Below are 26,876 nucleotides of genomic sequence, written 5' to 3'. Positions count from 1 at the left end.
TCAGCTTAGCCGTGGTTGCGTTCATTTCATTTCTAGTAAAAGTACCTGTCTCTATAAATCATGGAGTCTGGGTTTTTCTTTCCTGGATTTTGAAGGAAGCACACCTGACATGATGGAATAATATTTACATTTACTTCCTTTACACAGTTGTAGACAATTTCAACCATCTGTTCAAGCTTGAGATAAAGAGAAAAATTTGCATCCTACTAACAAAGGTTTCTCTTTGAATAATTGTTATGGCATATTTAAATAAATGCAAACACCAAGTTAATGTCATTTTTTTAAATTATCATAGACTCCTTAGAACCAGCAAGGAGCTTATCAGTTAACTGGATAACCTGATTAATTGCTAAAATTTATATCAACGTCAATATATTTTGGCACAGAACATTCTTAGTTGTTAATCATCAGGTTTACCTTTAACATTGTCTTATAGGGCCTCTTCAAATTCATTGTGTGCAGATTTGCCGAAATCGACAATGGGTCCAGATGGAAGATTTTGGCAGCTGTTACTCTGAGAACTACCCATTTTGAAAAGGAATATAACCATACAAATACATAGTAATAATAATAAAACAAGTCCAATCCAAGCCATTTCCTTTCAGAACACAGCACAATGGGCAAGTAAAGGGAGAGTTGTCTCCAAAGGATATGTGAGGCATGTAGCGTCCCTTATATAGGGGTAGTATGACCCTGATTATTTTTTTTTATTTTTTATTTTATTTATTTTATTTATATGCCGCCCTTCTCCGAAGACTCAGGGTGGCTTACAATGCGTTAAGCATTTTCTTTGATGGGTGGAATTCTTTCTGGCCAATAATCTTACTGAATGCTTTTGTTCAACCCTTCTCTCTACCTGACTGGTCCTTGAAGGGTGGGGGGAATTAGGTCTTCCACTTAGTCTTATGAGGCCAACAATAACTTCCCCTCCTGGATGCTAGGCAACACCACTTTCCTTGCCTGTGACTCTTCCAACTGAATCCTTTCAGGAGACAAGTCTTACAAATATTGGGTTATTTATCCATGTTAGCAGCATCTGCTACCTCCACATTTTTTTTTGTTTTTGTTTTTTTGTGCTTTAATTTATATGCCGTTCTTCTCTGGAGACTCAGGGTGGCTTACAATGCATTAAGCAATAGCCTTCATACTTTTGTATATTTACACGAAGTCAGTTTATTGTCCCCACAATCTGGATCCTCATTTTACCTACCTTTGAAAAGATGGAAGGCTGAGTCAACCTTGAGCCTGGTGAGATTTGAACTTGCAGTAATTGCAAGCAGCAGATGTTAATAACAGTGCTTTAGTCCACTGTACTATCAGGCTCTTGATAGTACAGTCTATAAGGTTGTTTAACAGTAAAGTAGAAATTGAACATGTATCTAGCCTTAAATAAGTTTTATGAACTGAATTCTCTCTGTAGGACATTCCCCAGAGAAATAGCCATGACATACAGTATATGCGGAAACTTTTTTGGGAGTTTGCCAAAGTTTCTTTGGGATAAAATCATTTTAATCATATAAGGGGGAGGGGGAGAATATTAATCATATCTAAAATGATTAAGATATTGTATCTTCCTTTGCATTTTCAAGAAAAATTGAGATAGTAAAAAACTATAACAATATTTCACAGAACTTTATTTTGGTATTCTTCACAAAAATCAATTATTTTCCAAATTCAGTCTGAAAGCTTAACATTATGCATCTTCCATTCTCATCTGGGATTTTTTCTCTAGAAGTCTCGTTAAAAGTTCATATAGCTGTTCCATTTTAAAAAATCTGTTTAAGGCCATACAGTTTTGATAGAGATATTTACATTTAACAGATCAACATCAGTGCTTCCAATATGTGTCTGTTGAAGGCACAAAACATGCCCCCTTTCTTTTATTTAACTAAAAAAAATCCCCTTTAAAGGAAGGCTATTCAAGCTAGCCTTTTAAAGGAAAGCTAACTGAACGTCATATGAGCTGTCAGGTTATTCAACCTTCAGTGTTTTAATCAATGTCATCCCAGTTAAACATCTAACCTGGTAATACAACTGGCTGCTTGTCCAATATTTCAAGGGTTGTAAAGTTTTGAACTTTAGTCCTTGGTATTTTATCAGATTATATAAAATCAGTTGCTCATCTCTGCCAGTAATTTAGTGTTTTTTTCTTCAGTTTTTGTAGGAATCTATTTGAACAAAATTTTCAGCCTTGTCAAGATGTTCATCCCGACTGAGACAGTTACATCTTTTTCTGCTTGAAATATCTGCCATTCTATTTCTAGGAATATCTAGCAATAATTATCTCTAAATATTTTTTGTAAAACAAATTCTCAGTAATATTAAATGTTGTTGTTTCCTTTTGGTACTGTTTTGCTTTCTTCAGCTAAGTTCTGTGTCAAAGTGTGATTTTATGTTATCTAATACCTTAACAATAATATGTGTGTATGTGTGTGTGTGTGTGTGTAGAATTATTGTGGAAAAAACTATATTGCTTACAATGAATTTAACAAAAAGCAAAACTAACAAAATTGAATAGGAGAAAAAAGGATAAAAGGAAACAAACAAAAATAATAAATGTATCAAGCACTTAGCATGATTTCTCTACCCTTTTCACTCTCAAAATCTACATTTTGTGTGTATGCAAATAATTATAGTACAATTTCAGACAGCCTCTTAAGCCAAAACCATACAGAATCACATTATCCAAGACTGAGAATGACTATTATGAAAGTCTTGTGTCTTATGAACATGGAATGGCACAGGTCTTATACGGTATAGGAGGGGTTGTAAATCCAACCTCAGGCGTTAGATCCAGATCATTTTTAGATGTTCCCGGGGGTGTTTGAAAGGTAAATTTCTGCAGGAGGCTAGTAAAGAAGAGGAAGAGCTCCATTTTGGCAAGGGTCTCACCTGCACATATTCTCTTACCTGGAAGAAAGCATACATACAAAATTATGCTTATTGGTTTCTTCAACCATTTTATGTAGCTTCCCAATGTCAGATTGTCATGGAGAGATGAGTAAAACACAAAGTTATGACAAAACGCTCATATTTAAAATACAGCAATAAAATAAAAATAAGGTATGTATCATAAGCATGCTAATCTTAAAAGAAGAATGAGCCTTCATAAGTACCATTCTATACTGATGCCTTAAAAATGAGGTTGACTGAGCATCCCACTCGAGGTAGAGATTGTAATTACAACTAGAGGAATACCTTTATTGAAAGTTCATTTGGTGGGAGGGGATATCTATTAAATCTTCCTTTAAACTCTTTTGGTTGTCAGCATGTTGCCTTGATCCATAAACTCAATGATGAATCTTGTAGTTTTTAGGAGGGAAAGTATGCATTAATATGTTCTATTATTCATGAACTTTTCCCCCCAATGAATGAGTTAGACAATTTCCAAGAATGCCTTCATGTTCTTCGTAAGTATCCTTAGCCCCTCATTTTGATAAAGATTGACTTCAGATATATAGTGATTGAAGAACCTTGAATGGTGATGACAATCTAGTGATGGCATAAACTGAAATTCCCCAGTGTTTCCAGCTTTGTGAACCAGTGCAGGGGAGAGGGAATGGTTCTGTATGAGCAGCTCGCAAGTGCGCACGCAGCTCCATTTGCACAAGCAGTGTGCACGTTCATGCGCTAGCCCACTACTTGCACAAGTGAGGATGCACCTGTGTATGCTTGCCGGCCATTTCCGCAGCCCAGTTGCAAACCCCTCATAGCCCACTAGTGGGCCATGGCCCACAGGTTGGGGACCCCTGACAAAAACAGTGCCTTTGTGAGTTATAATATATGACTGGCAGAACATCCTTTATAGACTCATTCACAGAATTATAGGTCTGGAAGTGACCTTGAAGGTCTTCTAGTCCAACCCTCTGCTTATATTGTCTCAGTCAAATGGTTGTGCAGTCTATTTCTGGAGATCTCCAGTGATGGAGCACCTAGGAGGCAAGCTATTTTATTGATTAATTGTCAGAAAATTCTTCCTTACTTCTAGGTTGTATCTTCCTTTAACAAATGTCCACCCATTACTTCTTGTCCTTCCCTATAGTGACCTAGAGAATAAGTCAACCCCCTCTTCTTTGTGACAGCTCCTCAAGTACTGAAAGACAGATATCATGTGCACCCCTGTTCTTTCTATTCCTCCCAGTTTAGTGTCATCTGCAAATTTGATGTGTTCCTATTCTATCTCCTCATCAAGATCATTTATGAAAATGTTGAAGAGTACTGAAGCCAAGGCCAATCTTTGTGGTACTCCACTGCATGCTTCCTTCCATGTAGCTGTAGTTCCATTGAAGACTACCAGCTGGTTAGTCAACTTCGAATCCATCTAGTGGTGGTACTGTCTATCCCATATTTTCTATTTCACCAAGAAGTAGGTTGTGGCTACTTTTTTCAAATACCTTGCTGAAATCATCATAAGTATGTTATGTTGACAGCATTTTACTGTCAACAAATTTAGTTACTTTATCAAAAAAGGCAATAAGGTTTGTGTGCCATAATCTGTTTTGAACAAATCTATGCTGGCTTCTAATAATCACCTTATTTGTTTCTTCGTGTGCACAAATCCTTCACTTGATTATTTCTTATTTATTTTTATTTTTTATTAAATTTATTGGCTGCCCATATTACCACAGGGCAACTCTGGATGGTTTACAATATTAAAAAGATAAAAATATACAACACCTATAAATAATACTATAAAATACAAAGGCTCAAGCCTCCAAAGATGGGGAGGGAGAGAGTAGGATGAGAAGGGAAGGAGGTGAAATCTATTATTAATCCATTAACCATCTCCAATGTGAAATCCTCACATTGGAGCCTCAGGCCAAGTGACAGAGCCAGGTCTTTAAGCTCTTGCAGAAGATCAGGAGGATTGGATCTAAACTCACTCCAGGAAGGAAGATGTTTCAAGGGGTAGATATAATGGCGGAGAAGGCTCTCCTGGATCCTGCCAACTGGAATACCCTGGCCAATGGGGCCCGCAGCATGCTCCTCTGCTGGCATAGGTGGGGCGGGCCAATTCCAATGGGATGAGACAGTCCCTCAAATAACTGTTACTGTTGTTTTATGTTCAGAAGCTTAACTGTTTTTGGAACATGGTTGTCATAATAGTGCAGTTTCATAGGCCCTGTAAGTTTGTGGGAGCATCAGGCAATCTTATTCTAAACTCTGTTAAATGGAAGTTTACTACATCATGGTTTTATTATCACTTTTTCAAATGTTCCACTGTATCTTGTGAACTTTTCTTTCCAAAATATAAAGCATTGCCCATTATGCATGGACACATATATAGAGAATATTACCTGCAGAGAAAGGCATGAATGCATCTCTTTTCACAAATTTTCCTTCAGAATCAAGAAAATGCTCAGGATAGAATTGATAGGGTTTCTCCCACTGAGATTCATCATGGAGCACTGATGATAGCAAAGGAACAATGTGCATACCCTAAACATCAAAAGTGAAAAACCTATATTAAAAAGTGTGAATATTTAATACATTGTTATAGAAATGATCAATTTTTAAAAACGGCACTGGAAATATATGAATTTTGAATAAATACTAGGCAAGGAGAAACACATTGTAAGGAAAAATAAGGAAATAGATTATCAGTGCTCAATAACTCAATAACTATATCTACATGGAGGGAAGTAAGCAGTGGGGTACCACAAGATTCCATCTTAGGTCCAGTATCTTCAATATCTTCATAAATGACTTAGATGAGGGAATAGAAGAGAAGTCATCGAATTTGTAGATGACACTACTATAAGCTAATAGGAATAGCCAACACCCCAGAAGACAAGCTCAGGATCCAAAAAGATCTTGACAGACTTGAACAATAGGCCCTATCCAACAAAATGAAATTTAATGTGGAGAAAAGCAAAGTTTTACAGCTAGGCAGGAAAAACCAAAGGTACAAGTACTGATTAAGTGAAACCTGGCTCAAAAACAATAATTGTGAGAGGGATTTGGAGTCCTAGTGGACGATTGCTTAAATATGAGCCAGCAGTGTGCAGCAGCAGCCAAAAAAGCTAATACAATCCTTGGTTGTATAAACATAGGCATAGAATCAAAATCATGTGAAGTATTAGTACCACTTTATAAAGCCTTAGTAACGCCACACCTGGAATACTGCATCCAGTTTTGGTCACATTACAAAAAAGATGTTGAGAATTCAGAAAAAGTGCAGAGAAGAGCAAATAAGATGATTAAGGGCCTGGAGACAAAACATGAGGAGCAGCTGCAGTTTGGGTTTGGCTAGCCTAGAGAAAAGAGTTGGGGGACATGATAGCAGTATTACAGTATTTGAGAGGTTGCCACAAAGAGGAGGCAGTCAATTTATTTTCCAAAGCATCAGAGGGCAGGACAAAAAACAATGGATGAAAACTAATTAAGAGAAGCAGCCTGGAATTAAGGAGAAACTGCCTGACAGTGAGAACAATTAACCAATGGAACAGTTTGCCTTCAGAAGCTGTGGGTGCCTCATCACTGGAGGTTTTTAAGAAGAGACTGGACAGTTCCTTGTCTGAAATGATATAGGCTTTCTTGCTTGAGCAGGAGGTTGGACTAGAAGACCTCCAAGAACTCTTTCAGCTCTATTCTGATTGAATGCCTAAAATGCATTTTACTATGTAAAAATGGTTTATACAGTACTAAAAAAGATTGGAACCTGTACAATGCAGTAATTTAAGATTGATCACCTTGGGAATGAAGAAGCCTTTGAAAGTTACATCCATAGTGGTTGCATGTGGCAAGTTGGTTGGAACAATATCAGCAAACCTTTGAATTTCATGAATTACTGCATCGGTATAAGGCAATTTGGTTCGGTCTTCTGTCCTTGGCTGACGAACCCCAATCTCTTTTGCAATTTCTTCTTGGACCTTACCTGGGGAAATAGATTATGTATCAGGATGACTCATTGCTTGAATTTTGTTTTAAATGGGAGTTTATATAAAAATTTCAAATTGTGAAGGATAAAACATGAAGGACTTGGTTGCACAGGTAGTCTTCGTCTTACAACCATTTATTTAGCAACTGCTTGATGTTACAATGGCATTGAAAAAAATATGCACGCCCAATCTTCACACTTGGAACCATTATAGCACCCCTGCGGTTAAGAGATTAAAATCCAAGCACTTGACCACCAGCATGTATTTAGGATACTTGCAGCTCCCTGTGGTCAAGTGATGGCAATTTGTGAACTTCCCAGCTGGCTTCTGACAAGCAAAGTCAATGTGGGAAGCTGGATTTGCTTAATGAGCACATGGTTCATCTAAGACAGTGTTTCTCAACCTTGGAAGCTTGAAGATGGGTGGACTTCAACTCCCAGAATCCCCCAGCCAGCGCTGTTGGCTGGGGGATTCTGGGAGTTGAAGTCCACCCATCTTCAAGCTACCAAGATTGAGAAACACTGATGTAAGAACTGTAGTGATTCACTTAACTATTGCAAAAAAATTAAAAAAAAAAAATTGGGTATGACTCAGTTAATAACTGCCTCGCTTAGCAATGGAAGTTCCAGTTCCGGTTGCGGTTGTAAGCTGACGACTATATCTACATTAGAGAAACACAATATTTATCTCTGAAAAAAATAGATACAGAAAATGTTAGTGACAATTTTTAAAAATAATTTTAACTTAAGTAGATTCAGAATTATTAAATAGAATTATTAAACATTTGTAGTGCATACCTAATAACACAAAGCTATGATGTTTTATGTTAGCATTTTGCCATATTTTTCCTTATTTATGAATATTCGTATCCAGAGGAGACTGGACTATTAATTGACTATCAGTTTACATTTTCAAATTTTAGAAAGAATGAAATGTTGGGTGGAGCATATAGAGATGAGTCAAGGTCATATAATGATTGGAATACATCACTCTTAAAAGAACAGTGTCTTCAATATTGGCTCATATTAGGGTGTGATGTGCTATTCTTCTAAGAAATAGTAGAGTGGGTGATGACAGCATAAAATGAATCATACATGTGTGAACTCTCAATATCTTATACCCTTTTCTTCATATTCTCACATTGATGAGTTCCTTAAAATATCAACAGAAAGGACAATTTATTCTTACTTCCTATTTTTCCCTTGTTCAAATGACACTCTCATCTACCAAAAGTCTTCTTTTAATTACTATTATATTTTTGATTGGAAACCAATAAAATGAAACATGCTTACTCTGGATTTCTGGGTACTTCATCATCAGGAGTATGGCCCAGCGCAGAGTGCTTCCAGTTGTTTCTGTACCAGCACCAAATAAGTTACCCGAAAGAGCTTTAAGATTTTCATTATGGAAATATCCATTAGTCATCTTCTTATTTTCCTGAAGTGTATTTTTAAAAAAGAGAACAACTATCAAGGAAATACAATATACTCATACAAGTATAAATTCTAGAAGATTAATAGGACACTTCATCAGTGGACTACATAATTTAGTGGAGTCCAGATTTGGGGACATCATTTACCTTTTACAAAATGATAAAGGACTATTGAAGCTGTCACCCAAAAACAGTAAGAGATGCTATACTTCTTTACAGGAAAGGAAATAAAAGAGTAAATGTTGAGAAAAGTCATCTGTATTAGTCTGGAATATTGATAACTATACAGAGAAAAATATTGACATAGTGCATTGAACCTACTATATATTAACTTACTTACTTTGTTTGTTTTCATTGCAATTTTATTTCACCTTTTTCTCTAAAAGAAACTCTTACAGAGCCTGATAGAGTCATTGGTCTAAAATATATAATTGGCAAAAAGAAGAACAGAAAGAAGAAAAGAAGGACACTGTTAGATCAGGCGCAGGAAAAAGAAGACGCAACCAGCATGGTCCATTCAGCACTTTTGTTAAGTGAGAACAAGACTGGCGGCTGTGCTGCCGGAGCTCTCCTTTTAAGCGCTCCCGGCAAGTTGCACCGCCCAGAGACAGCATTTTGAATTTCCCGCCGGAGGATTAGCCAATCCCCGGCGGGTGTCCTTATAAGGACATAACACCCCTCCCCTCCTAGTTAGTAAACTGTCCATCAATGTTAATTAGAGTCATGTAGTCGCGCAGGTACGCTGGACGTCTGGTAGTCCTGGTTGACCTGCACAATCTCAGTTGAGCTTCACTGCCGACCAGGATAGGCAGAGCTCCTGTGTCTCCTGGCTCCCTCCCTGGAACCGCACTGGCCTCAGCCGTCGAGTGTGCGGGGTTCGGCCCCGCACCTCCAGCCGGGTCTTGGACCTCTGTCTGCTGGTGATGCTGGTCTTCTTCCTGACCTGGATGTCGGTTGTCTCGCTGTGGCCTATCGGCGCTGATCGGTGGGGAACTGCTGAATCCTGGTAAGTTTCTGGTGTTCCTTTTCAGCTTTCCGGCCTTCGAGGTGGTGGGGTCCGGTTGGGTTCCCAGTTCCCATTGCCGTAGTTGTGAGTCTTCTTGGTGACCTTGGGTCTCGGTTGTTTGCGGTCGTTGTTGTTGTTGTGATTGGTGTTGGCCGACCTCACCGGGGTGGTGCAGGCTTCTCTCGCCTGGGTGGTGGAGGCCCTCCTTGCCGGGGTGGTGTCGGCCTACCTTGCCGGGGTGGTGGTGACTGCCCTTGCCGGGGTGTCGTGGGCCTGCCTCAACGGAGTGGTGGAGGTCTCCCTCGCCAGGGTGGCGCAGGCTGACCTCGCCGGAGCATTGCAGGACTCCCTCTTCCGGGTGTTCCCGGTCTACTGCCAGGCGGTAGTGGAGGTCTCCCTCGCCGGGGTGGCGCAGGCCAATCTCACTGGAGTGTTGCGGGACTCCCTCTTCTCGGTCTACTGCCTTGGTGCGATGATGGTCTTCCTCGCTGGGGGCTCGCCGGCCGGTCTCACTGGGGTGTTGTGGTTCACCCCCTTCGGGATGTTGCTGGTCTACTCCCAAGGAACGCCTCTGGCTCGTTGGGCTGGATTGTTGTCGGCCTACCTCGACGGAGTGTTGCAGTCCTACCTGGATGGGGTGCTGCCGATCTATCTCGATGGGGTGTTGTAGGTCTACCTTGCCGGGGTGTTGCAGGACTACCTCATCGGGTTGGTTTTGTCCTACTTCCCTCCATCTTTTCCGGAGCTGGTCGATGTGACGTCTACAGACCTGTCCATCTTCCAGCTCCACTCTGTAGGACTTTGGGCTGGTTATCTTTCTATCTTCCCCTTCAAACATTTTGGAGAGCCGTGAAAGTTGAGGGCAAATACCGGATCTCCTGTGGCGAAGGCGCGAAGTGGGCGGCCGGCGGTTGCTGGCACCTCTGGGTTGTACTGGGGGTGCAGTCGGTCCAGGGGTGACCGTAGTCTTCTGCCCATCAACAGTTCTGCTGGGCTCTTTTGGGTGGTGGCATGCGGCATGATGTGCTGGGTGAGGAGGAAGTTATCGATTCTTTCTTGCCAGTCGCCCGTGCCCATTTTGGTGAGTGCCTCCTTGGTGAGCCTCACCATTCTCTCTACCTGACCATTTCCAGCTGGTCTGTAGGGTGCTGAGAGGGCATGACGGATGCCCAGTCCGGCCAGGAACTCCTCCATGGATTTGGACGTAAGTTGGGGCCCGTTGTCAGAAACTAAGACATCCGGCAGCCCGTGGGTTGCGAACAGCCACCAGAGTGCCCTGATGGTTGCTTCTGATGTGGTAGATGCCATGGGAATGACCTCTAACCACTTTGAGAAAGCGTCCACAACTATCAAGAGGTATTTCCCTTGCATCGGGCCCATGAAGTCAATATGTATCCTTGTCCAGGGGCTGCTTGGTGTCTCCCACTCCGACGGTTCGGCATGGGAGGCGCAGGACGTACCTCATGGCACGGGTCACATCTGGAGACCCATTCTTTGATGTCTTTATCCAGGGATGGCCACCAGACATAACTCCGTGCCAGCCCCTTCATCCGCACGATGCCTGGGTGCCCCTTGTGGAGGGTTTCCAGTGTCTTCCATTGTAGGGCGCTAGGAATCAGCACTCGGTCTCCCCATAGAAGGCAGCCTTTCATCGTGGACAGCTCCTGCTGCTTTCTGATGAATGGGCTGAATTTCTCTGCCATCTTCTCCGTAGGCCAGCCTCGCAGGACCCATGATTTAACTTGTTTGAGGGTCGGGTCCTTTTGAGTATGGGCTGCCATGTCTGCAGATGTGACTGGGCAGTTTTTGTCGTCATCGATGTGGAAGAGCCCGAGTGTGGGGGCTGGGTCTTCCACTGGGTCTTTGGATGGGCAACTGCTTAAGGCGTCTGCGTTTCCTATGGACTTGCCGGGTTTGTGGACCAGTCTGTAGGAATAGCCGGCTAGGAAGATCGCCCAACTTGTCATTCTGGGTGACATGAACATTGGGGTCGGTTTGTCGTCCGCGAGTAGTCCCAGCAGAGGCTTGTGGTCCGTGATGATGGTGAAGCTTCTGCTGTAGAGGTACTTGTGGAAGCGCTTGGTGCCTGCGACGATGGCCAAGACTTCCTTGTCCAGTTGGCTGTAGTTCCTTTCTGCGCTGGACATGGTCTTTGAGAAATAGGCAATGGGTGCCTCAGAGCCATTTGGAAGTTCATGGCTGAGCACTGCTCCAACCCCGTAGGGTGAAGCATCGCAGGTCAGTCTGAGGGGAAGCGTCTCGTGGTACTGCATGAGTACGCTGTCCGAAGAGAGCAGTCTTTTAATGGCTCTGAATGCTGCTTCCTCTTCTTTCTTCCATTTCCAGGGAGCCGCTTTCCCCAGCAGGCGATGGAGTGGCTCAGCAGTCGTAGCTTTCTGTTTTAGGAAAACACTATAAAAGTTGAGTAATCCTAAGAAAGCCTGAAGCTCCGCTTTGTTTTTGAGGCTGGGAGCTTCATGAATGGCCTTTACTTTAGTTTTGGTGGGGTGGATGCCTGTGCCATCAATGAGATAGCCCAGGAACTTGACCTCCTGGACTCCAGCGATGCATTTGTCTCTACGGACTCTCAAACCCTTCTCCTTGAACCGCTGCAGGACAAGCCTGAGCCGCTCAATTAGTTGGGTTTTTGAGTCCCTCGAGATCAATACATAGTTGAAGTACAGCACCATCCCTGGAATGCCTTGGAGAAGGCATTCCATCATTGATTGAAAAATGCCTGGGGCTGCGCTGACTCCAATTGGTTACATTTAAATGCGCTCCTATGGGTGACAATTGTTTGAGCCTCAACCATTTTTTCGTCCACTGGCAATTGCTGGTAAGCCTGGGCCAGGTCCAGTTTTGCGAATATTGACCCGCTCCCAAGTGAATGCAACAGATGTTGCACCACTGGAACCGGGTATGTGCTCTGCTGCAATGCCTTATTTATTGAACATTTATAGTCAGTGCAGATGCGCACTGATCCATCATGCTTCATTGGGGTCACAATGGGGGTCTCCCATGTCGCATGATCGATTGGTTCCAATATGCCCTGGGCTATTAATTTGTCCAGTTGTGCATCTACCTTGGGCCGCAAGGCGAATGGAACCCGGTGAGACTTGAGTCTAATTGGTGTTACTGTTTTATCTAAATTGAATGAGATGGGTTTTCCCACAAATTTTCCCAGCTTACCATTGAAGACTTCCTTGAACTCTTTGATGATGTTGTCGAGTTCATCCCATCGGATTTGATGGATCCCTCCAATTGAGAGCCCTAATGGCTTGAACCACTCCACTCCTAGCAGGTTCGGGCGGCTGTGCTCCATGATGGTGATGGGTAGGTTGCCATGGAATGTGTGGTAGGAGATCTGAAGAGAGGTTCTTCCTAGGACTCCGATGGGGTTTCCTCCAAAATTCATGAGCCTCGATCGCAGGGGTTTCAGATCCTTCTTGCTGAAGCCAGGTTTCAGTCGCTTCAGCTGGTGCCAGTCCATTATGGAGTAGATCGATCCCGAGTCTACCTCCATTGAACATGGCGACCCTTCCACATGGACGGTCACATGGAATTTGGTGGTGCTGTCATCGTTGGTGTGAGTGATGGTCGTCTGATGGACTGCCCTGCTCCTGGAGAGTTTGTCTTCACCGCATCTGGGTTGGAAAGAGGACCATTTGGATGATCTCTGGTAATCTTTCCGGATTTCACGGTTCCGGTGCTTGGGCGGATCTGGGGCCGGCTCTGAGGCTCTGCAGGCCTCTGCAATGTGCCCCCTCTTCAGGCAGTGTCTACAGGTAGCATTCCTCCATCAGCAAGTGGCCCTTGCATGGTCACCTCTGCAGCTGCCGCAGCGCTCTCCCCAGTCGCCATTTTGTGCTGTTTCCCGCCTTGGGAGTCTGGAGACCTTGTGGACGGCCATTTCTTCATTGGACTCTGATGCAGTGATGGAGTCATCTGTGGAACTTTGGGGAGTCTTCTGGATTTTATGGACCGCTTTAGCCTTCATCATTGCGGCCGCTGCTTTTTCCGAAGTCTCCACAGCCGTGGCTTCCTCGATGACTTCTTTTAGCGGTATTCTCTTTCAGCTCAGGAACTTCTTTTGTAGGGACACGTCCTTCATGCTGAATACAATTCTGTCTCTGATGGCATTGTCCATGTTATCAAATTTGCAATTTGCTGCGATTTGGCGTAGGGCTGCCACAAACTCTTTGATGGGTTCTCAATCCCGCTGGTTCCTCTGATGAAATGTGAAATGGTTTGCGATTGGAGTCCCTGTTGGTGCATAGTGCTCTTGTAGCACCTCTTGGAGATCTGCCCAAGACATTTCCTCAATGTTCCTTGGAGCCATGAGGTCAATGGCCATCTCCAGTACTTCGGACCCACAGTGAGCCAGGAACAGGGCTCTCTTTTGGTCATTGTTGAGGTCCTGGTAGTTGTTTCCCCTCAGGAACTGGTGAAACCGGACCATGTAGGACCTCCATTTCTCCTTCTCGGGGTTGAATGTGGCAAGTGAGATGAGCACGGCTTGCGATGTCGCCATGACTGTGGTGGCTTTGTCTTCGTGACTTCAGCTCAGTGCTTAGCTCTTAGTTGGTGGCGGTGTGCCACGAGGCTTGTCGCTGCAGTTCTTTGAATCCTTCGTCGCCAGTGTTAGATCAGGCGCAGGAAAAAGAAGATGCGACCAGCGTGGTCCATTTTATTAAGTGAGAACAAGACTGGCAGCTGCGCTGCCGGAGCTCTCCTTTTAAGCGCTCCCGGCAAGTCGCACCGCCCAGAGACAGCATTTTGAATTTCCCGCCGGAGGATTAGCCAATCCCCGGCGGGTGTCCTTATAAGGACATAACAGACACCATTCTCAAAAGAATTAGACCATAGAATTATAACTAGGGTGGAAAACACAATCAGGAGAATGGGCTGCTGAGGGACTTTTCCCAAGGAGGACTTCCCCCAAGATGACGTGGTGAGTGGCAGGCAATTTTTTCTGTCCTGCCACTGAATAGCAATAGTAATTAGACTTATATACCATTTCATAGTGCTTTCTCTAAGTGATTTACAGAGTCAACATATTGTCCCCATCAATCTGGGTCCTCAGTTTACCCACCTCGGAAGGATGGAAGGTTGAGTCAACCTTGAGCCCGGTGAGATTTGAACTGCCAAATTGTAGGCAGCAGAAGTAGCCTACAGTATTGCATTCTAAGCACTGTGATACCACGGCTCAGTGAATAGCTGATTTTCCCACCAAAGCTGGCCATTTGGTGACTGCTCCCTAGAATTAAATGTGAGCAGCTAGGAAGAAGATTTTTGGATGGTTGTGAACCTTCAAAGTAGTGAGAGCTTGAAGATTGCAATTCTCAGTAGAGAGCAATTAGAAGGTCAGGTTTTTTAACCATATTTGCTCTTCAGTTGTTCATTTGTTTTAAGCATGTTTTAAGGCTTAAGCCCATCTATTTTATTATTGTTAGACTTACAATAATGTCTTAATCTGTAACAGAAACTTAGTTTACTGTCTCTAACGAAATAATACAGTGCCTTTTTAAACTACTCATTAATTTTCAAGCTTTAAGTGTCGATTTATCAAGCCCGATCACATAGTTTCGTAGCAAAGCATGAGTATAAAGCTAGTATACAAAAAAATAAATCAATTGGCTCTCAAAGGTTTGATCGGAATATATATATTGATGGTCTTTTTAATGCAAACAACAACATCCCCACAGTAAATTGACTGTAATTGAAATGACTACAGGCTCTGAAATAAAGGAATGATTAGAAAGGATAACAAATTTAGTTCCCCCTCTTGTACACACACACACACACACACACACACACACACACACACACACACACACACATTTCTAAACAAGAATTTTCACCAACCATATGTAATTTATAAGTAGGCATATTTTTAAAAATGTTAAAAATCACTTGTATTTCAAGGCACATATAAAATAATCCATTACCTCTCTTTGCCGAATAAGAAATGAATCAATAAAACTCCTCTGGTCATTTTCATCCAGATTTTTGAGATATTCTATGAAGGTAGTCTGTATGAAATCATGGAACTCCTTTCTGTTATTCATTAGTTTTTTAGGTGAATCCAAAAGGAAGCCCAGCATAGGAAACATATTATATAGCTGAAAGAATGATGAAGGAAAATATATATTAAGAACATTGAATACTGTGAAAACAGTTGTCAGACATCTCAAAGCATTTTAATGAAAATAATGTTCCATAAGTCTACAAAAATAAACCCCAATAATAAGCAAATCACATGATTGAGGAAGCTATGCGTAGTCAATATTTCAAATTCACTAAGGCCTAAATCCCATGAACCAAATCTCCATTCAATTATTGGGAAAAGAAATGTTCATTTCCCAATATACTCTTAAATGAGTTCCTCATGCTCTCATCCTGCTGATTTCCAAACAAGCAAAGAGAATGATCAGTCTAAAAAATTGAATGCAAGTTCAAGTCAATGAAACTATTTAGTACTTTTAGAGTTGTGGAGTAAAGTGTGTTTGTGTGTGAGAGAGGGAAAGAGATTGAAATGGCATTTTCAATAGAAGGCTGCCAACCCTACATTTTGAGTGCATTCACAAGTAACATGGGCATTTGCTTATAGAAAGAAGAGACAGTAAGTGATGTCACAGCAGAAAAAAGTGACTTGCATAGTTACATCAGATATTTCAATACAACTATATACAATTTGAATCATGATATCATGTTCATTTTATTATTTGAACACAATCTTGCTATGACAAGCAATATGCTTTGCTTAGCAATAAAGCAAAATGACACACATCTGCCTATTCTCCATGCATTTTTTTCTTCAAATGAAATATTAGATTACCGATATATTTGGGGTCCCTGAAAGATGTATATTTTCACTGATTATCTTCAGAAGTCGTAGAAATGTGGCATCTTCATAGTCATAGCGCTTCCCAAGCAGAATAGAAACTATGATGTTGGAAACAGCGGCAGTCATAACTGTTTGGATCTCAAATGGCTTTCCTGGACAACAAACAATAGATCAAAATAGAATTCTGAATGAATGCTAATGAATTTAGAGTCAAAATCCACTTACACAAAAGAAGCATATCATAGAAACTACAGTCAGTGCTGATAAAATAGGAGGTACCGTATTTAAATTAAAAAATGTGAACTACTTGAATGGAAACTGATTGTCACAGAGACACAATTGCATTTTTATTGTTCATACATCAGTAATGGTTTCTTCGCAAATGAAGAAGTCCTTAAGGATAAACTCTGGATGTATCCTTATTAAATGATTGTAGTTTTAAACAGCAAATGGCTGCCAAGTTTCGGAAATATTTCAATTTGGATTATTGTAGGCTATTGGATGGGAAATGCTGGGTTGCATTGAGCAGGATTGTTAATATGTTGGAGGTAGACACAAGACGCGTGGTGTTTTGGTGGAGACTCTGGAGCCTATCTGGTCATGTTTGGCACACTCTGGTGGGGTGCCAGTTTACCTTGAGTCAGACCCTGACTGAGTCAGACCCTGGCCCAATGTGCTGGACTTCAGGACTTCATTTCAAGCTATTGGTAGTGACAAGAGAGAGCTGTACTGGTTCTTTGCTTCTGTTGATTGCCATCTGGTGGGAGCTGCCCTAGGAACACTCTGGAGGAAGCTTGCTGGATTATACTTACTGGTGCTTTTGTATTTTGTGGCAGCAATGCAGCTGGCAGCTGGATGAGAGGTTGTAGAGACCTGGTTCTTGGTGGCAATCCTGAGATGGTGTTTTGTTTTGTTTTTTGGTGACAGCAGCAGTAACAACAGGAGTGTTTTTCCTGTTGTTGATGGTCAAAGGCTGGGGGGGGGGTTCTGCTAGGGTGATGAGGGAGATTATGTGTTAGGCAGCAGTGGTGCACAGTCACAAGCTAGCAAAATTTGGCTTTTTAATGATAGTGGTAACTTGACTCCTAAGTAGATTATGCTGAGGACTGGTTCCCTATAGCTTCTTGAATGGAGAGCTTTTGTTTCTCTTTTTGGGGAATCAGAGCAGGATGATCTTGGGTGAATAAACTGGGAAGAATTAGTAACAGTGGAGGGCTTGTTTTTGAAAGTTGCTGTGGATCATTTTGTGGGAACCATCTTGTCTTCTTCATCATTCTCCATCACACCAGAAAGGATGATGTGATGACCATGTTGTGGTTCTACCAGATTTTGTTGCGAACCGGTAGTAAAGGTGAGTAGAACCCACCCCTGCCCAGAGTCACAGTGTGTGCATTGGGCAGTCAAATAAATCTGTTTGATAAATAAATAAATAAAGAGCCCCAATTTCAATTTGATCCTTATAACTGAGTTGAAATTATCATATAGGGGAATTGAATATTGACAATTACAGTACTTTTGTTGGAAAATTTGGTAGAGTATAAAGTATATCATTTCATGTACCCAGATGATGTGTTTATGTTCTTTGAGAAACTGAAACATTATTATCCTTGATCCAAAGCAGGAAGGAGCAACAACTCCAGTTCACAACATTCTTTTATCCTTATATGGAGAATTATACTCTAGCACTCTTCCCTTATATTATACAAATTAGTAAACCTAGAATGTTCATTTATAAGAGATTGTTCGATTGTACAAAACTAACTATTCAAGAATTTGAAATAAGAAACTGTTCCCACTATGAACATTACCAGAAAGGATTTTGATATCCTGTCAGCTTATTAGGTAGACCAGACAGGAAACATGACCAGATGAGCTAATTCTAGTTTATTGTACAGTTACACTAACAGAATTTTGCAAGTCTGAAACTGCTTCTCTCCATCCATCACTTTTGCAGCCCCAAAAACTAAGGAAGACTTTTTCTGAGCCCTACCCACATTTCTGCTGTGCTCTCAGCTTTATCTGATGATTCCGTGGCTGCATTCTAGTTGCCCTGTCTCTCAAGGTATTATTATTTCACACTCTACATTTGTCCAGAAAGACATCCAGTAAAGTATTAGGAGGAAATAGCAACCCACCTGCATAAGTCTTAATTGTTTTTGTCAAGACACTACACTCTTCAATGATTTTGTCTTCAATAGTCTTCCTTCCCATTCCATAGTCCCGTAATGTGGATAATGTAAATCGTCGCATTGCTTTCCAGTTCTCACCATGAGCAAAAATAAGACCTGAAAGAAGAAGGTTAAGACAAGAGGTCAAATGTAAAATCCATTGTAACAGCAAAGACTCACCATTATAATGCAAATTATCTCTTTTGAAGGTATTTCCACAATTATTAGACTATCAAGTATAAAAAATGTGAAAAACAGCTTGTTTCTTTTTTTAATATATATCTTTATTTAGTTCAAAACAAAGTTAAAATACAAAATACAAAACTAAAAAAAATTATACATATATTATCCCCTCTAGTTGGATATTGATTAATATATCATTACAACATTAATTCCCATCCATTGTGAAACAGGCCCTCCCAAAAATTTTAAGCTACTAAATCTATTTGCAATTTATTAATCTGTCTTCTATATCAGTGGTGGGTTGCTACCGGTTCACCCCGGATCGGGCAAACTGGTAGCGGCGGTGGCGGGAGGTTCTGCCCACCCGCCCAGATGTCTCTGAGCATGTACAGAAGTGTCAAGCATGTGCATGAACGTGTGTGTGTCCACGAGTGAACTGGTAGCGATGGTATTTGAAACTCACTACTCTTCTATACAGTATGTTATATTAATGACAAAGCAGTTAACAGGAAGAACAATAATAGTGAAACAGAACAAAATTAATGTTTCAAAACTCTGTTAACAAGCTGTTATTGTAACCCTCTTCTAGAAAATTTGCCATGGCATCTTATCTATCTCAAAACATTCCAAAAGTTATAAATATCTACCTTGGTCAAATATCCATGTTTGTTTCCTTATATCATCTCTTTCCATTGTTGTTTAATTAAATATATAGATTCAGTCTCCAAAATAGATCTGATTAAAGTGCAAGCAAAAGTAGTTGCTAGTTAACTACAATAAATCCATCCAGTCTCCCTCCATCTTCGTAGAGGAAAGGAATTTGTCTCTTTTCCTTCCGTGATGTTGAAGAAATGTACAGACTTCAACTTTGGAACATCAAATGAAATCCACTTTACTAATTCTCCAGCTGTGAGACTATCTCCTTGATCCAGAACTGGATCAAAGTCCTTTTGTATAGCTTTATTGAAAGATAAAGCTTCAGATCCTAAAAATTTTTTTGGGACAATCATTATAGTTTGTTCAAGTTTTTTAAAGAGAAATCTAGGTAGAAGCTACATATTTCCCCACCCTTCTTTCTTAGATTTCAGACACTGTTCAGCCATTCACCTCCTCTCAAGATGGCTGCTGCACGGTAACAGTTTCTTTTTTTTCTCTTACCAATGATCTGCTGATTTCACTGCTAAAGCTGGTTCTTTGGCAGTGCTGTTTCCTGGTTTTGAATAGGAGCACTTAGGAGTGACCTAAGACAACTTTTGGAAGATCATGGACCCAATAGGGAAGGGCGTCTTAAAGATTCCAATTCCCTCTGGAAGCAATCGAAAAGTCACTGGGCATATGCAACTTTCTGTCAAGCAGTTTCATTTTCTAAACATGCCTGAGTATTAGCTTTCACTTTTTGAATTTATTCTTTTATTTTGCTTTTTGCTTTAAAATTGATTAGTGGTTGAATGCTGATTTATATCAACCCCTTGTTGGACTTTAATTGCTTTTTCCCTTTTTTCTTTTTGATATACAGTATGTTGTTCTGGATAACCTCTGTCCCTTACATATGGAAAGCCCAGTGGTGAAGAGCTATTAGCTTCTCACCAATGGATTCTATATTTTTTGAATCTGTAAAATATCTGGAGTTTATTGAATTTTTCTTATAACCTTGGATTGAAATTATATGTTTTTTGTTCTTTGTCCCATGACTAAATTTCACAGATTAGTGAAAGGCATCTTATTTCTATGTAATTTTTACATCAAACATTTATTGACCTCGCAGTCAAAGCAATGGGCATATTCTGAGCAATTGATTAATAAGATTGAAAGGTTAGCTAAAAGTGGTGAGAATTTATGCCAGTGAGAAAAAAAATCATTATGGAACTGAGTTAAATTAATTCTCCATTTGATTGTCAGGTAAGGTAAACTACCTAAATCCTGAAAACTTCCCTGGAGATTGAGGGCAAATTCTAGGAATCACCCCATACATCCCTGGACAATTGGAGCTCTTGGAGAAATCACTGAAGCTGCGTTTGTGATTCCTTTGGGGGGTGAACAGTTGAGAGGAAAGGTAACCATCTTGTCCTCCAGCTGGGGCATAGCCCCATAAAGGACTCTAGTCCCAACACTAGAGCAGTTCTCTTTTTTGTTTAGTTTTATGACTGACAGTGGCTTTCTTTTAGCACAGAGTTAATTTTTTTTCTTAGAATAAATCAGCATTTTTAAAATTATTTTTGTTATGACTTTAGTAAGGATGATGGAATTATGATAATAATTAGAAAAGAAATGTGAATGTTCAGGGATTATTTAATTGGGGATTGAAGTTGTGTGGACTGATAAATTTTTAAGGAAATTTTTTTGGCTATTTGGAGAATCTACATTTGAAATTCTAATGTTAGTTTCCTTTTTTATTTATTGAGAAAATTTATTCTTTTATTTTTCAATATGCAGAGTGGCTATGGAGGATAAACAAATGTAATTTGATGCTTTCTGCAGTCCTTTTAAAAATTTACATACTCATTATTGAGTAGCTGTAACTTGGCTTTTGGTCACAAGAGGAAGCTCTTGTCTTATTTTTTATTGGAAAATAAAGCTTTGTCTCTTTTTTAAAAACTTTTTTTAAAAAATATTGTGTTTCTTATTGCTTCTATAATGGTCCCAATGAGAGACCAAAGATCCTCATATGGGAAATTTTATATTAAAGCAATTTTGGAAAAATTCACAATTTGTTGTAAAAGTTGACTCTATGGATGCTAGATTCAAATCTTTGGGGAAAAATATATATAAAGAAGTTGGATTCCAAGTTGGACAAATTTATTGGCGATGTAAAGCAAATTAATGACATAATGGACTCTTTGGAAACTAGAACTGAAATAAGAAATGTAGAATTAGAGAATTAGAGTAATATGACCCTTTTGGAGCTCAGAGAAAAATTCTGTTTAAGACTTAAAAGAGTCTTAAGAGAAAGAAACAGAAAAGAAAATTTTTCATTATATGTGAAATTTGGAAGTGACATGCTTGCAAGAGACTGATATACAAAAAAAGATGTAAAATATTGGATTAACAAATTTTTATGGGAAGAATTTACATCAGCAAATTCTAAAAAGACTGATGGAGCCATGTCTTTTGTTGACAGATGATCAAGATAGATTTATAGCTATAGAAATGGAAATCCAAGGAGTTAAATCTATAGTAATTTATGTGCTGCATAACAAAAAAACAAAAACAAAACAAAATTTTGCTCTCTCTTCATTTTCATTTCAAAATTGGTATACATTAGGAGATTGGAATGGGGTAGTGCCCCTTCAATTTGACAAGACTTCTAATAAAGGAATTAAACTTAATCAAGGTAAATTACCAAAATCTTTTCTTGAAATTATGGATAATTTGGTATTAATGTATACTTGAAGACATAAAAATAGACTGGCAAGAAAGCATTTATTTCAGAAAAGTATAACTGTTTCTCGAGAATTGATATGATATGAACTTCAGAGAAAATGGATAACAAAATGGCAACAGAATGGCAATATTTTACCACCTTTTGAAATTCAAGTTAAAACCAAAATCATTTAAATGAAATGAGTCAGTATTTCATACAGGTCAGCTAGTGAAAGGTTGTAAAAAATAGTTACCATACTTTTTGGAGTATAAGATGCACTCCCCCCCCTTAAAAGAGGGTAAAAATTTGGGTGCATCTTATACACCGAATGTAGCCCCACCTACCCACTGGCCCCCACCCACCCGCTGTTTTCCGCTTCCGTGCATTGCTGTTTTAGACTGGTTCCAGGCTGCAGACCATTGCCGCCTCTGTGCCTTGTGTTTTTGGCCTCCAAATGCTCCATTTTAGACCCGTTCCAGTCTGTGGGGATTGCCACAGCACATCGCCGCTGATCGGTGCCTCTGCACATTGCGTTTTCGGCCTCCACATGCTCCATTTTTGGCCTCCACACCTCGCGTTTTCAGGCAGTTCCAGGCGGCAGGGATTGGTGGTGGCAGCGGGGATCGGCAGTGGGAATCCCCGCCACCTGGAACCACCCAAAAACATGATGTGCAAAGGCCAAAAATGGAGCATGTGAAGGCTGAAAACGGGATGCGCGGAGGCTACAATCGGTGGCAATGTGCTGTGGTGATCCCCGCAACCTGGAACGGGTCTAAAACGGAGCGTTCAGAGTCCAAAAACATGAGGCAACAGGAAATTGTAGTTCTAGGTTGGTTCTTTCCATGATTCAGGTACTCTGGAGAATAGGTTGACCTATTCTCTAAAATAGGTTGACCAAAATAGGTTCACCAAAATTCTCACTTTTTTCTTTAATTTTATTATTGAAATTTAATCTTGAAGATTAATATGTGAAAGAGGACATGGTAAAATGAAATAAAATTTTGGTTATAATATTATGCTTGATCAATAGAGAAGTATGTGGACACAAGGTTTGAAATTTACATTGAATTATCATTTGAAAAGACATTTTTATGAAGTGATGTATATCATATATAATATGGTTTAATATCAGTTAGATTAAAGTTAAGAGAAGAATAGTTTATTGGCATTTTAGAGTGTGGATTATTGAGATTTTAAGTTATTGGTATGATCTGTTTAAATTTAGAGAGAAATTGTTGTATGTATTTTCTCTGGGCTTAAAGAAAGCTGGAGGTCATCTTTGTTATACATTTGTTTATTGCATTTTTTAATTTGCATTGTTACTCTCTTATGTTATTTTGTATTTTAATGTTTGACTTTGAAATTTAATAAGAATTTAATTTAAAAAATAATGGAAAGTGACAGCTAAGAAAATAAATGCAGATAATGCTTATGATGAGGAAGTGTTACAGTCAAATATGCAAAATTGGTTGGCCCCCTGAGGGTCCCCTCCCTTTGGTTTTTAAAGTAATTTTTAACAAATTTTAGTCATCTTTGACTCTCTTTAAATTCAAAATTTCCTAAATTTTTAATTTCCATATCTTGTTTTTTTATATTTTAACAATTTTATTGTACACTGCCCAGAGTCCATCATTAGGAAGATGAGCAGTTCAAAAATGTAAAAAAAACAAACAAAGTAAAATACCCAGGTGCCTTTTGCCAGGAGAGGCGGCCAGCAATTATCTAAATGGGGCTTTGGAAGAAAACAGCCTACAGGTCTTTATGCAATCTGTCATTTCTATCACTAACTGAACACTAAGAACTGGCTCTGCAAATTATCAGGTTCCATCAAGATTAGACCGTATTGTGTATCAGGGAAGAGAAACTGGCAGAAACATTGCACAAAGGAAAGGAATGGATAACTATATATATATAAGGAGATAAATAAAGAGAAATATATGCATAACATTGGGTCACTTCACACTCAATTTTTCAAAGAAGTGGAATCAAACCTGGTGTGGGTGTGGGTGTATGTTTGTGTGTGTGTGTGGAGAGGGCAAAATGTTTTTACTACAATTTTGCCATTACTTTTTTTTTTCTCTAGTTCCCTCTATTAACGGTTGGGATCAGGCCAAAATAGCAACACAAATATTGTTTCTTTATCCTGTTTGGATTGGCAGAAGATATCCCGGTTCTCTGAGGTTATTGCCCAGGAAAAATTTAGGTGAAAAGTTATACAGAATATCGATCACACATCTGAAATTATTGTCATCTATGATTCAGAATGAAACAGCTCACCAAAGCCCTTTGCAAAATCATCAAAAATGGGGATGGAGGGTCTCTCTGCAAATGCATCAGCCTGGTTCACTAGAGCCTCTTTGACTGTCTCATAGCCAGTCAGCACCACCATCTCCTGAAATCCCAGTTTGATACGGAAAACGGGACCGTATTTCTTGGACAACTGAAATTCAACAGATGAAAAGCAAAAGACTGTTTGATCAACAATTAATAAGTAATCACGTGCAGAATTTTGTTTAAACTTTAACGTCTCACTATTCCAAGGCTGAGATCATGTTATTTTCTGTTTTTGCTTTATGGCATGTTACGATGCTGTATTTTTATGATTTTTAATTTTCATTTCATCTCATTTACTATTGTGTGTGTCAAATCAAAATGACCCTTATGTAATAGAGTTCTTGCACATCAGATGATCATGTTGAACTGATAAATGTTTCTCATAAATATTCTCATAAAGGGCTCAATAATTACATAGGACACTGTATGAAGCTGAAGCCTGCACAAGAGGTATACTTATATTCTAGCATTTTGCAAAACTGCCTTGAAGCCTTTATTGCTGGACATACAGTTGAATTTTACTTAAAAGAGATTCTGCCCAGTTGTTAAAAGGATCACACAGAAACTTTCCTATTGTGTCCCTTGTAGTTTTTTAAGATGATCATGGGAATTCTTTAAGAAAAGAAATTAAAGTATTTTCTCATAAATGACTCTGAAAATCAGGAAAATGTGTATTCATTTTATGTATTCAATTCATGCTTATACTTATATATATTATCTAATATGTCCTTGACAAATAAATAAATAAATAAATAATAATAAATGGATACGAATAAATGGGGACAGTACGGTAGGCACGTTGGTGCACTTATGCACGCCCCTTACAGACCTCTTAGGAGTTGGGTGAGGTCAACAGTAGACAGTCTAATGTTAAAGTTATGGGGGTTTGAGAATGAAACCACAGAGTCAGGTAGTGCATTCCAGGCATTGACCACTCTATTGCTGAAGTCATATTTTCGGCAATCTAGTTTTTTTTCAATCTGAATGAACAACTACAACATTTTTCATCTAGTAACAAATGTCAGTGAAGATTCTCAGTCATCCGGGTAGAGTTGCCTAGAAGTTGAGTTATGGGAAGTGGACTTCTTCTTCTTTTTTTTTTTTTTTGGTTTGAAACTTTTGGCTGCTTATCCAAGTAACTTCTTCAATCTGAGCAAGTTGGGGAAGAGGACCCCATATATGTCCTCCAGGGTACTTAAGTGAGTAGGCAGAGAGTTGTTAAGGATCATTGCTCAAAATTCCTTCTCTTAGATGGGTCCTAATGAGCCTATCCAGATTAGGTGAGAAATAGCAATAGCACATAGACTTATATACTGCTTGGAACTAGCCTGGAGGATTTATAGTATATGGGGTCCCTCTAACCAACTTGAAGCTTTTTGGATAAGCAGCCAAATATTTCACACCAAAAAAGAGAAGTCCAGTTGCCATCATTCAACTTCCAGACATCCATTAACAAAAAAGATTTTCTTTTAATAATTCTTCTAGGACTCATAAATATAACAAAATAACAGAATTGGAAGGGCCCTTGGAGATCTTCTAGTTCAACCTCTTATTCAAGCACGATATATTCAGATATTAGGTAAATCTCATTTTTAAAATATGTCCATAGACACTGAAAAACTTCAGCAAACATACAAGACTTATCTGAGCAAGTTATCACATTTGTGTTATTTCGACATATTTTGGGAAAGAATGGTAAAGATACTTGTTAATGATCACACTTTACCTCTATCATTGTTCTGTAAGGCCTCTTCAGATCCATCATGTGTAGATTTCCCAAAATGGGTATAGTCCTGGGTCCTGGGGGGAGATTGGGGCAGCTGTTATTCCAGGAACTTCCTTTCTTCAAAAGAAACATAATTGCAAAAATAAATAGTAATAAAGTTAAAATTGTTCCAGTCCAATCCATTTCCTTTTAGTAATAAGTTTTCAGTAACAATTACAATGAATTCTGCAAACTGAAGTGATATGAGCATGTATTTCAAAGTACTGAATTAGGCGTAGCCTGTCTACTCTTTCTACTGAATCATTGGCATGCCCTATATAAGAGAGAACCTCTCTCCTTTTCCTTGTTTTCTCTGTCCCCCTCAGGCATTTGATTTGAACTGGATGGGCAGGATCTATGAAACCTTTGGAAACAAGTTATTTGAATTGTGTAACAATCCAACATTTAGGATAAAGGTTAATAATATTTGTTATAGCCTTCATGTAAATGTTTCACTCTGCAGTTAAGAATTCCAACAAATGGAATTAAATTAAGCAATACTGGGTCCCAAGAACAAAAGAGGCATGCCTTCTTGAATAGTTACTTATTGAGCCAATGTTTTTACATTGGTTAAATGATAAAGAATTTTCCCTGAGTAGGAAAAAAGAGTATTTTCTGGGGTTTTTTTTTTTTTTTTTTTGCATGGTCTCTTATTTGGCCACAAAGGTTTTGTAGGAAGCCCCCCCCCAAAAAAAGAATGAAATATAATCTAATTCACAAACAAAAGACCTTCAGCTCCATTTGATGGGATTAAGAAGGACAGGACATGACTTTTAGGACATGATAGGATCAGGGGTGGGCTCCTGGGGGTTCAGCAGAGTTCGGGCGATCCTCTAGCCAAAGATCTCTGGGGTTTGGCAAACCCCCAAATGCCACCCCTGGCTGGCACAAATGGTTTT

General features: G+C 39.7%; 1 protein-coding gene across 1 annotated transcript; it reads right to left on the bottom strand.

Annotated features, from left to right (window-relative positions):
* Positions 1 to 1,553: 1,553 nt before the first annotated feature.
* Positions 1,554 to 26,121, bottom strand: LOC139309045 (cytochrome P450 2K6-like). The gene is made up of 9 exons (XM_070933112.1): positions 25,939 to 26,121; positions 24,156 to 24,318; positions 18,302 to 18,451; positions 16,158 to 16,318; positions 15,268 to 15,441; positions 8,174 to 8,318; positions 6,693 to 6,877; positions 5,298 to 5,439; positions 1,554 to 2,910 (listed from the first exon to the last, which is right to left on the bottom strand). Exons 1-9 carry the CDS (start codon positions 26,119 to 26,121, stop codon positions 2,723 to 2,725), a joined length of 1,491 nt encoding a protein of 496 aa, XP_070789213.1. The 3' UTR covers positions 1,554 to 2,722.
* Between the last annotated feature and the right edge of the window lie 755 nt (positions 26,122 to 26,876).

Source organism: Pituophis catenifer, unplaced genomic scaffold (assembly GCF_029215685.1).
Source record: "Pituophis catenifer annectens isolate HBS135680 unplaced genomic scaffold, rPitCat1.0.hap2 SCAF_1, whole genome shotgun sequence".
NCBI classification, from domain to species: Eukaryota; Metazoa; Chordata; class Lepidosauria; order Squamata; family Colubridae; genus Pituophis; species Pituophis catenifer.
Note: the sequence above shows the minus strand (reverse complement) of the source record. Positions and strands in the feature narration are given on the sequence as shown.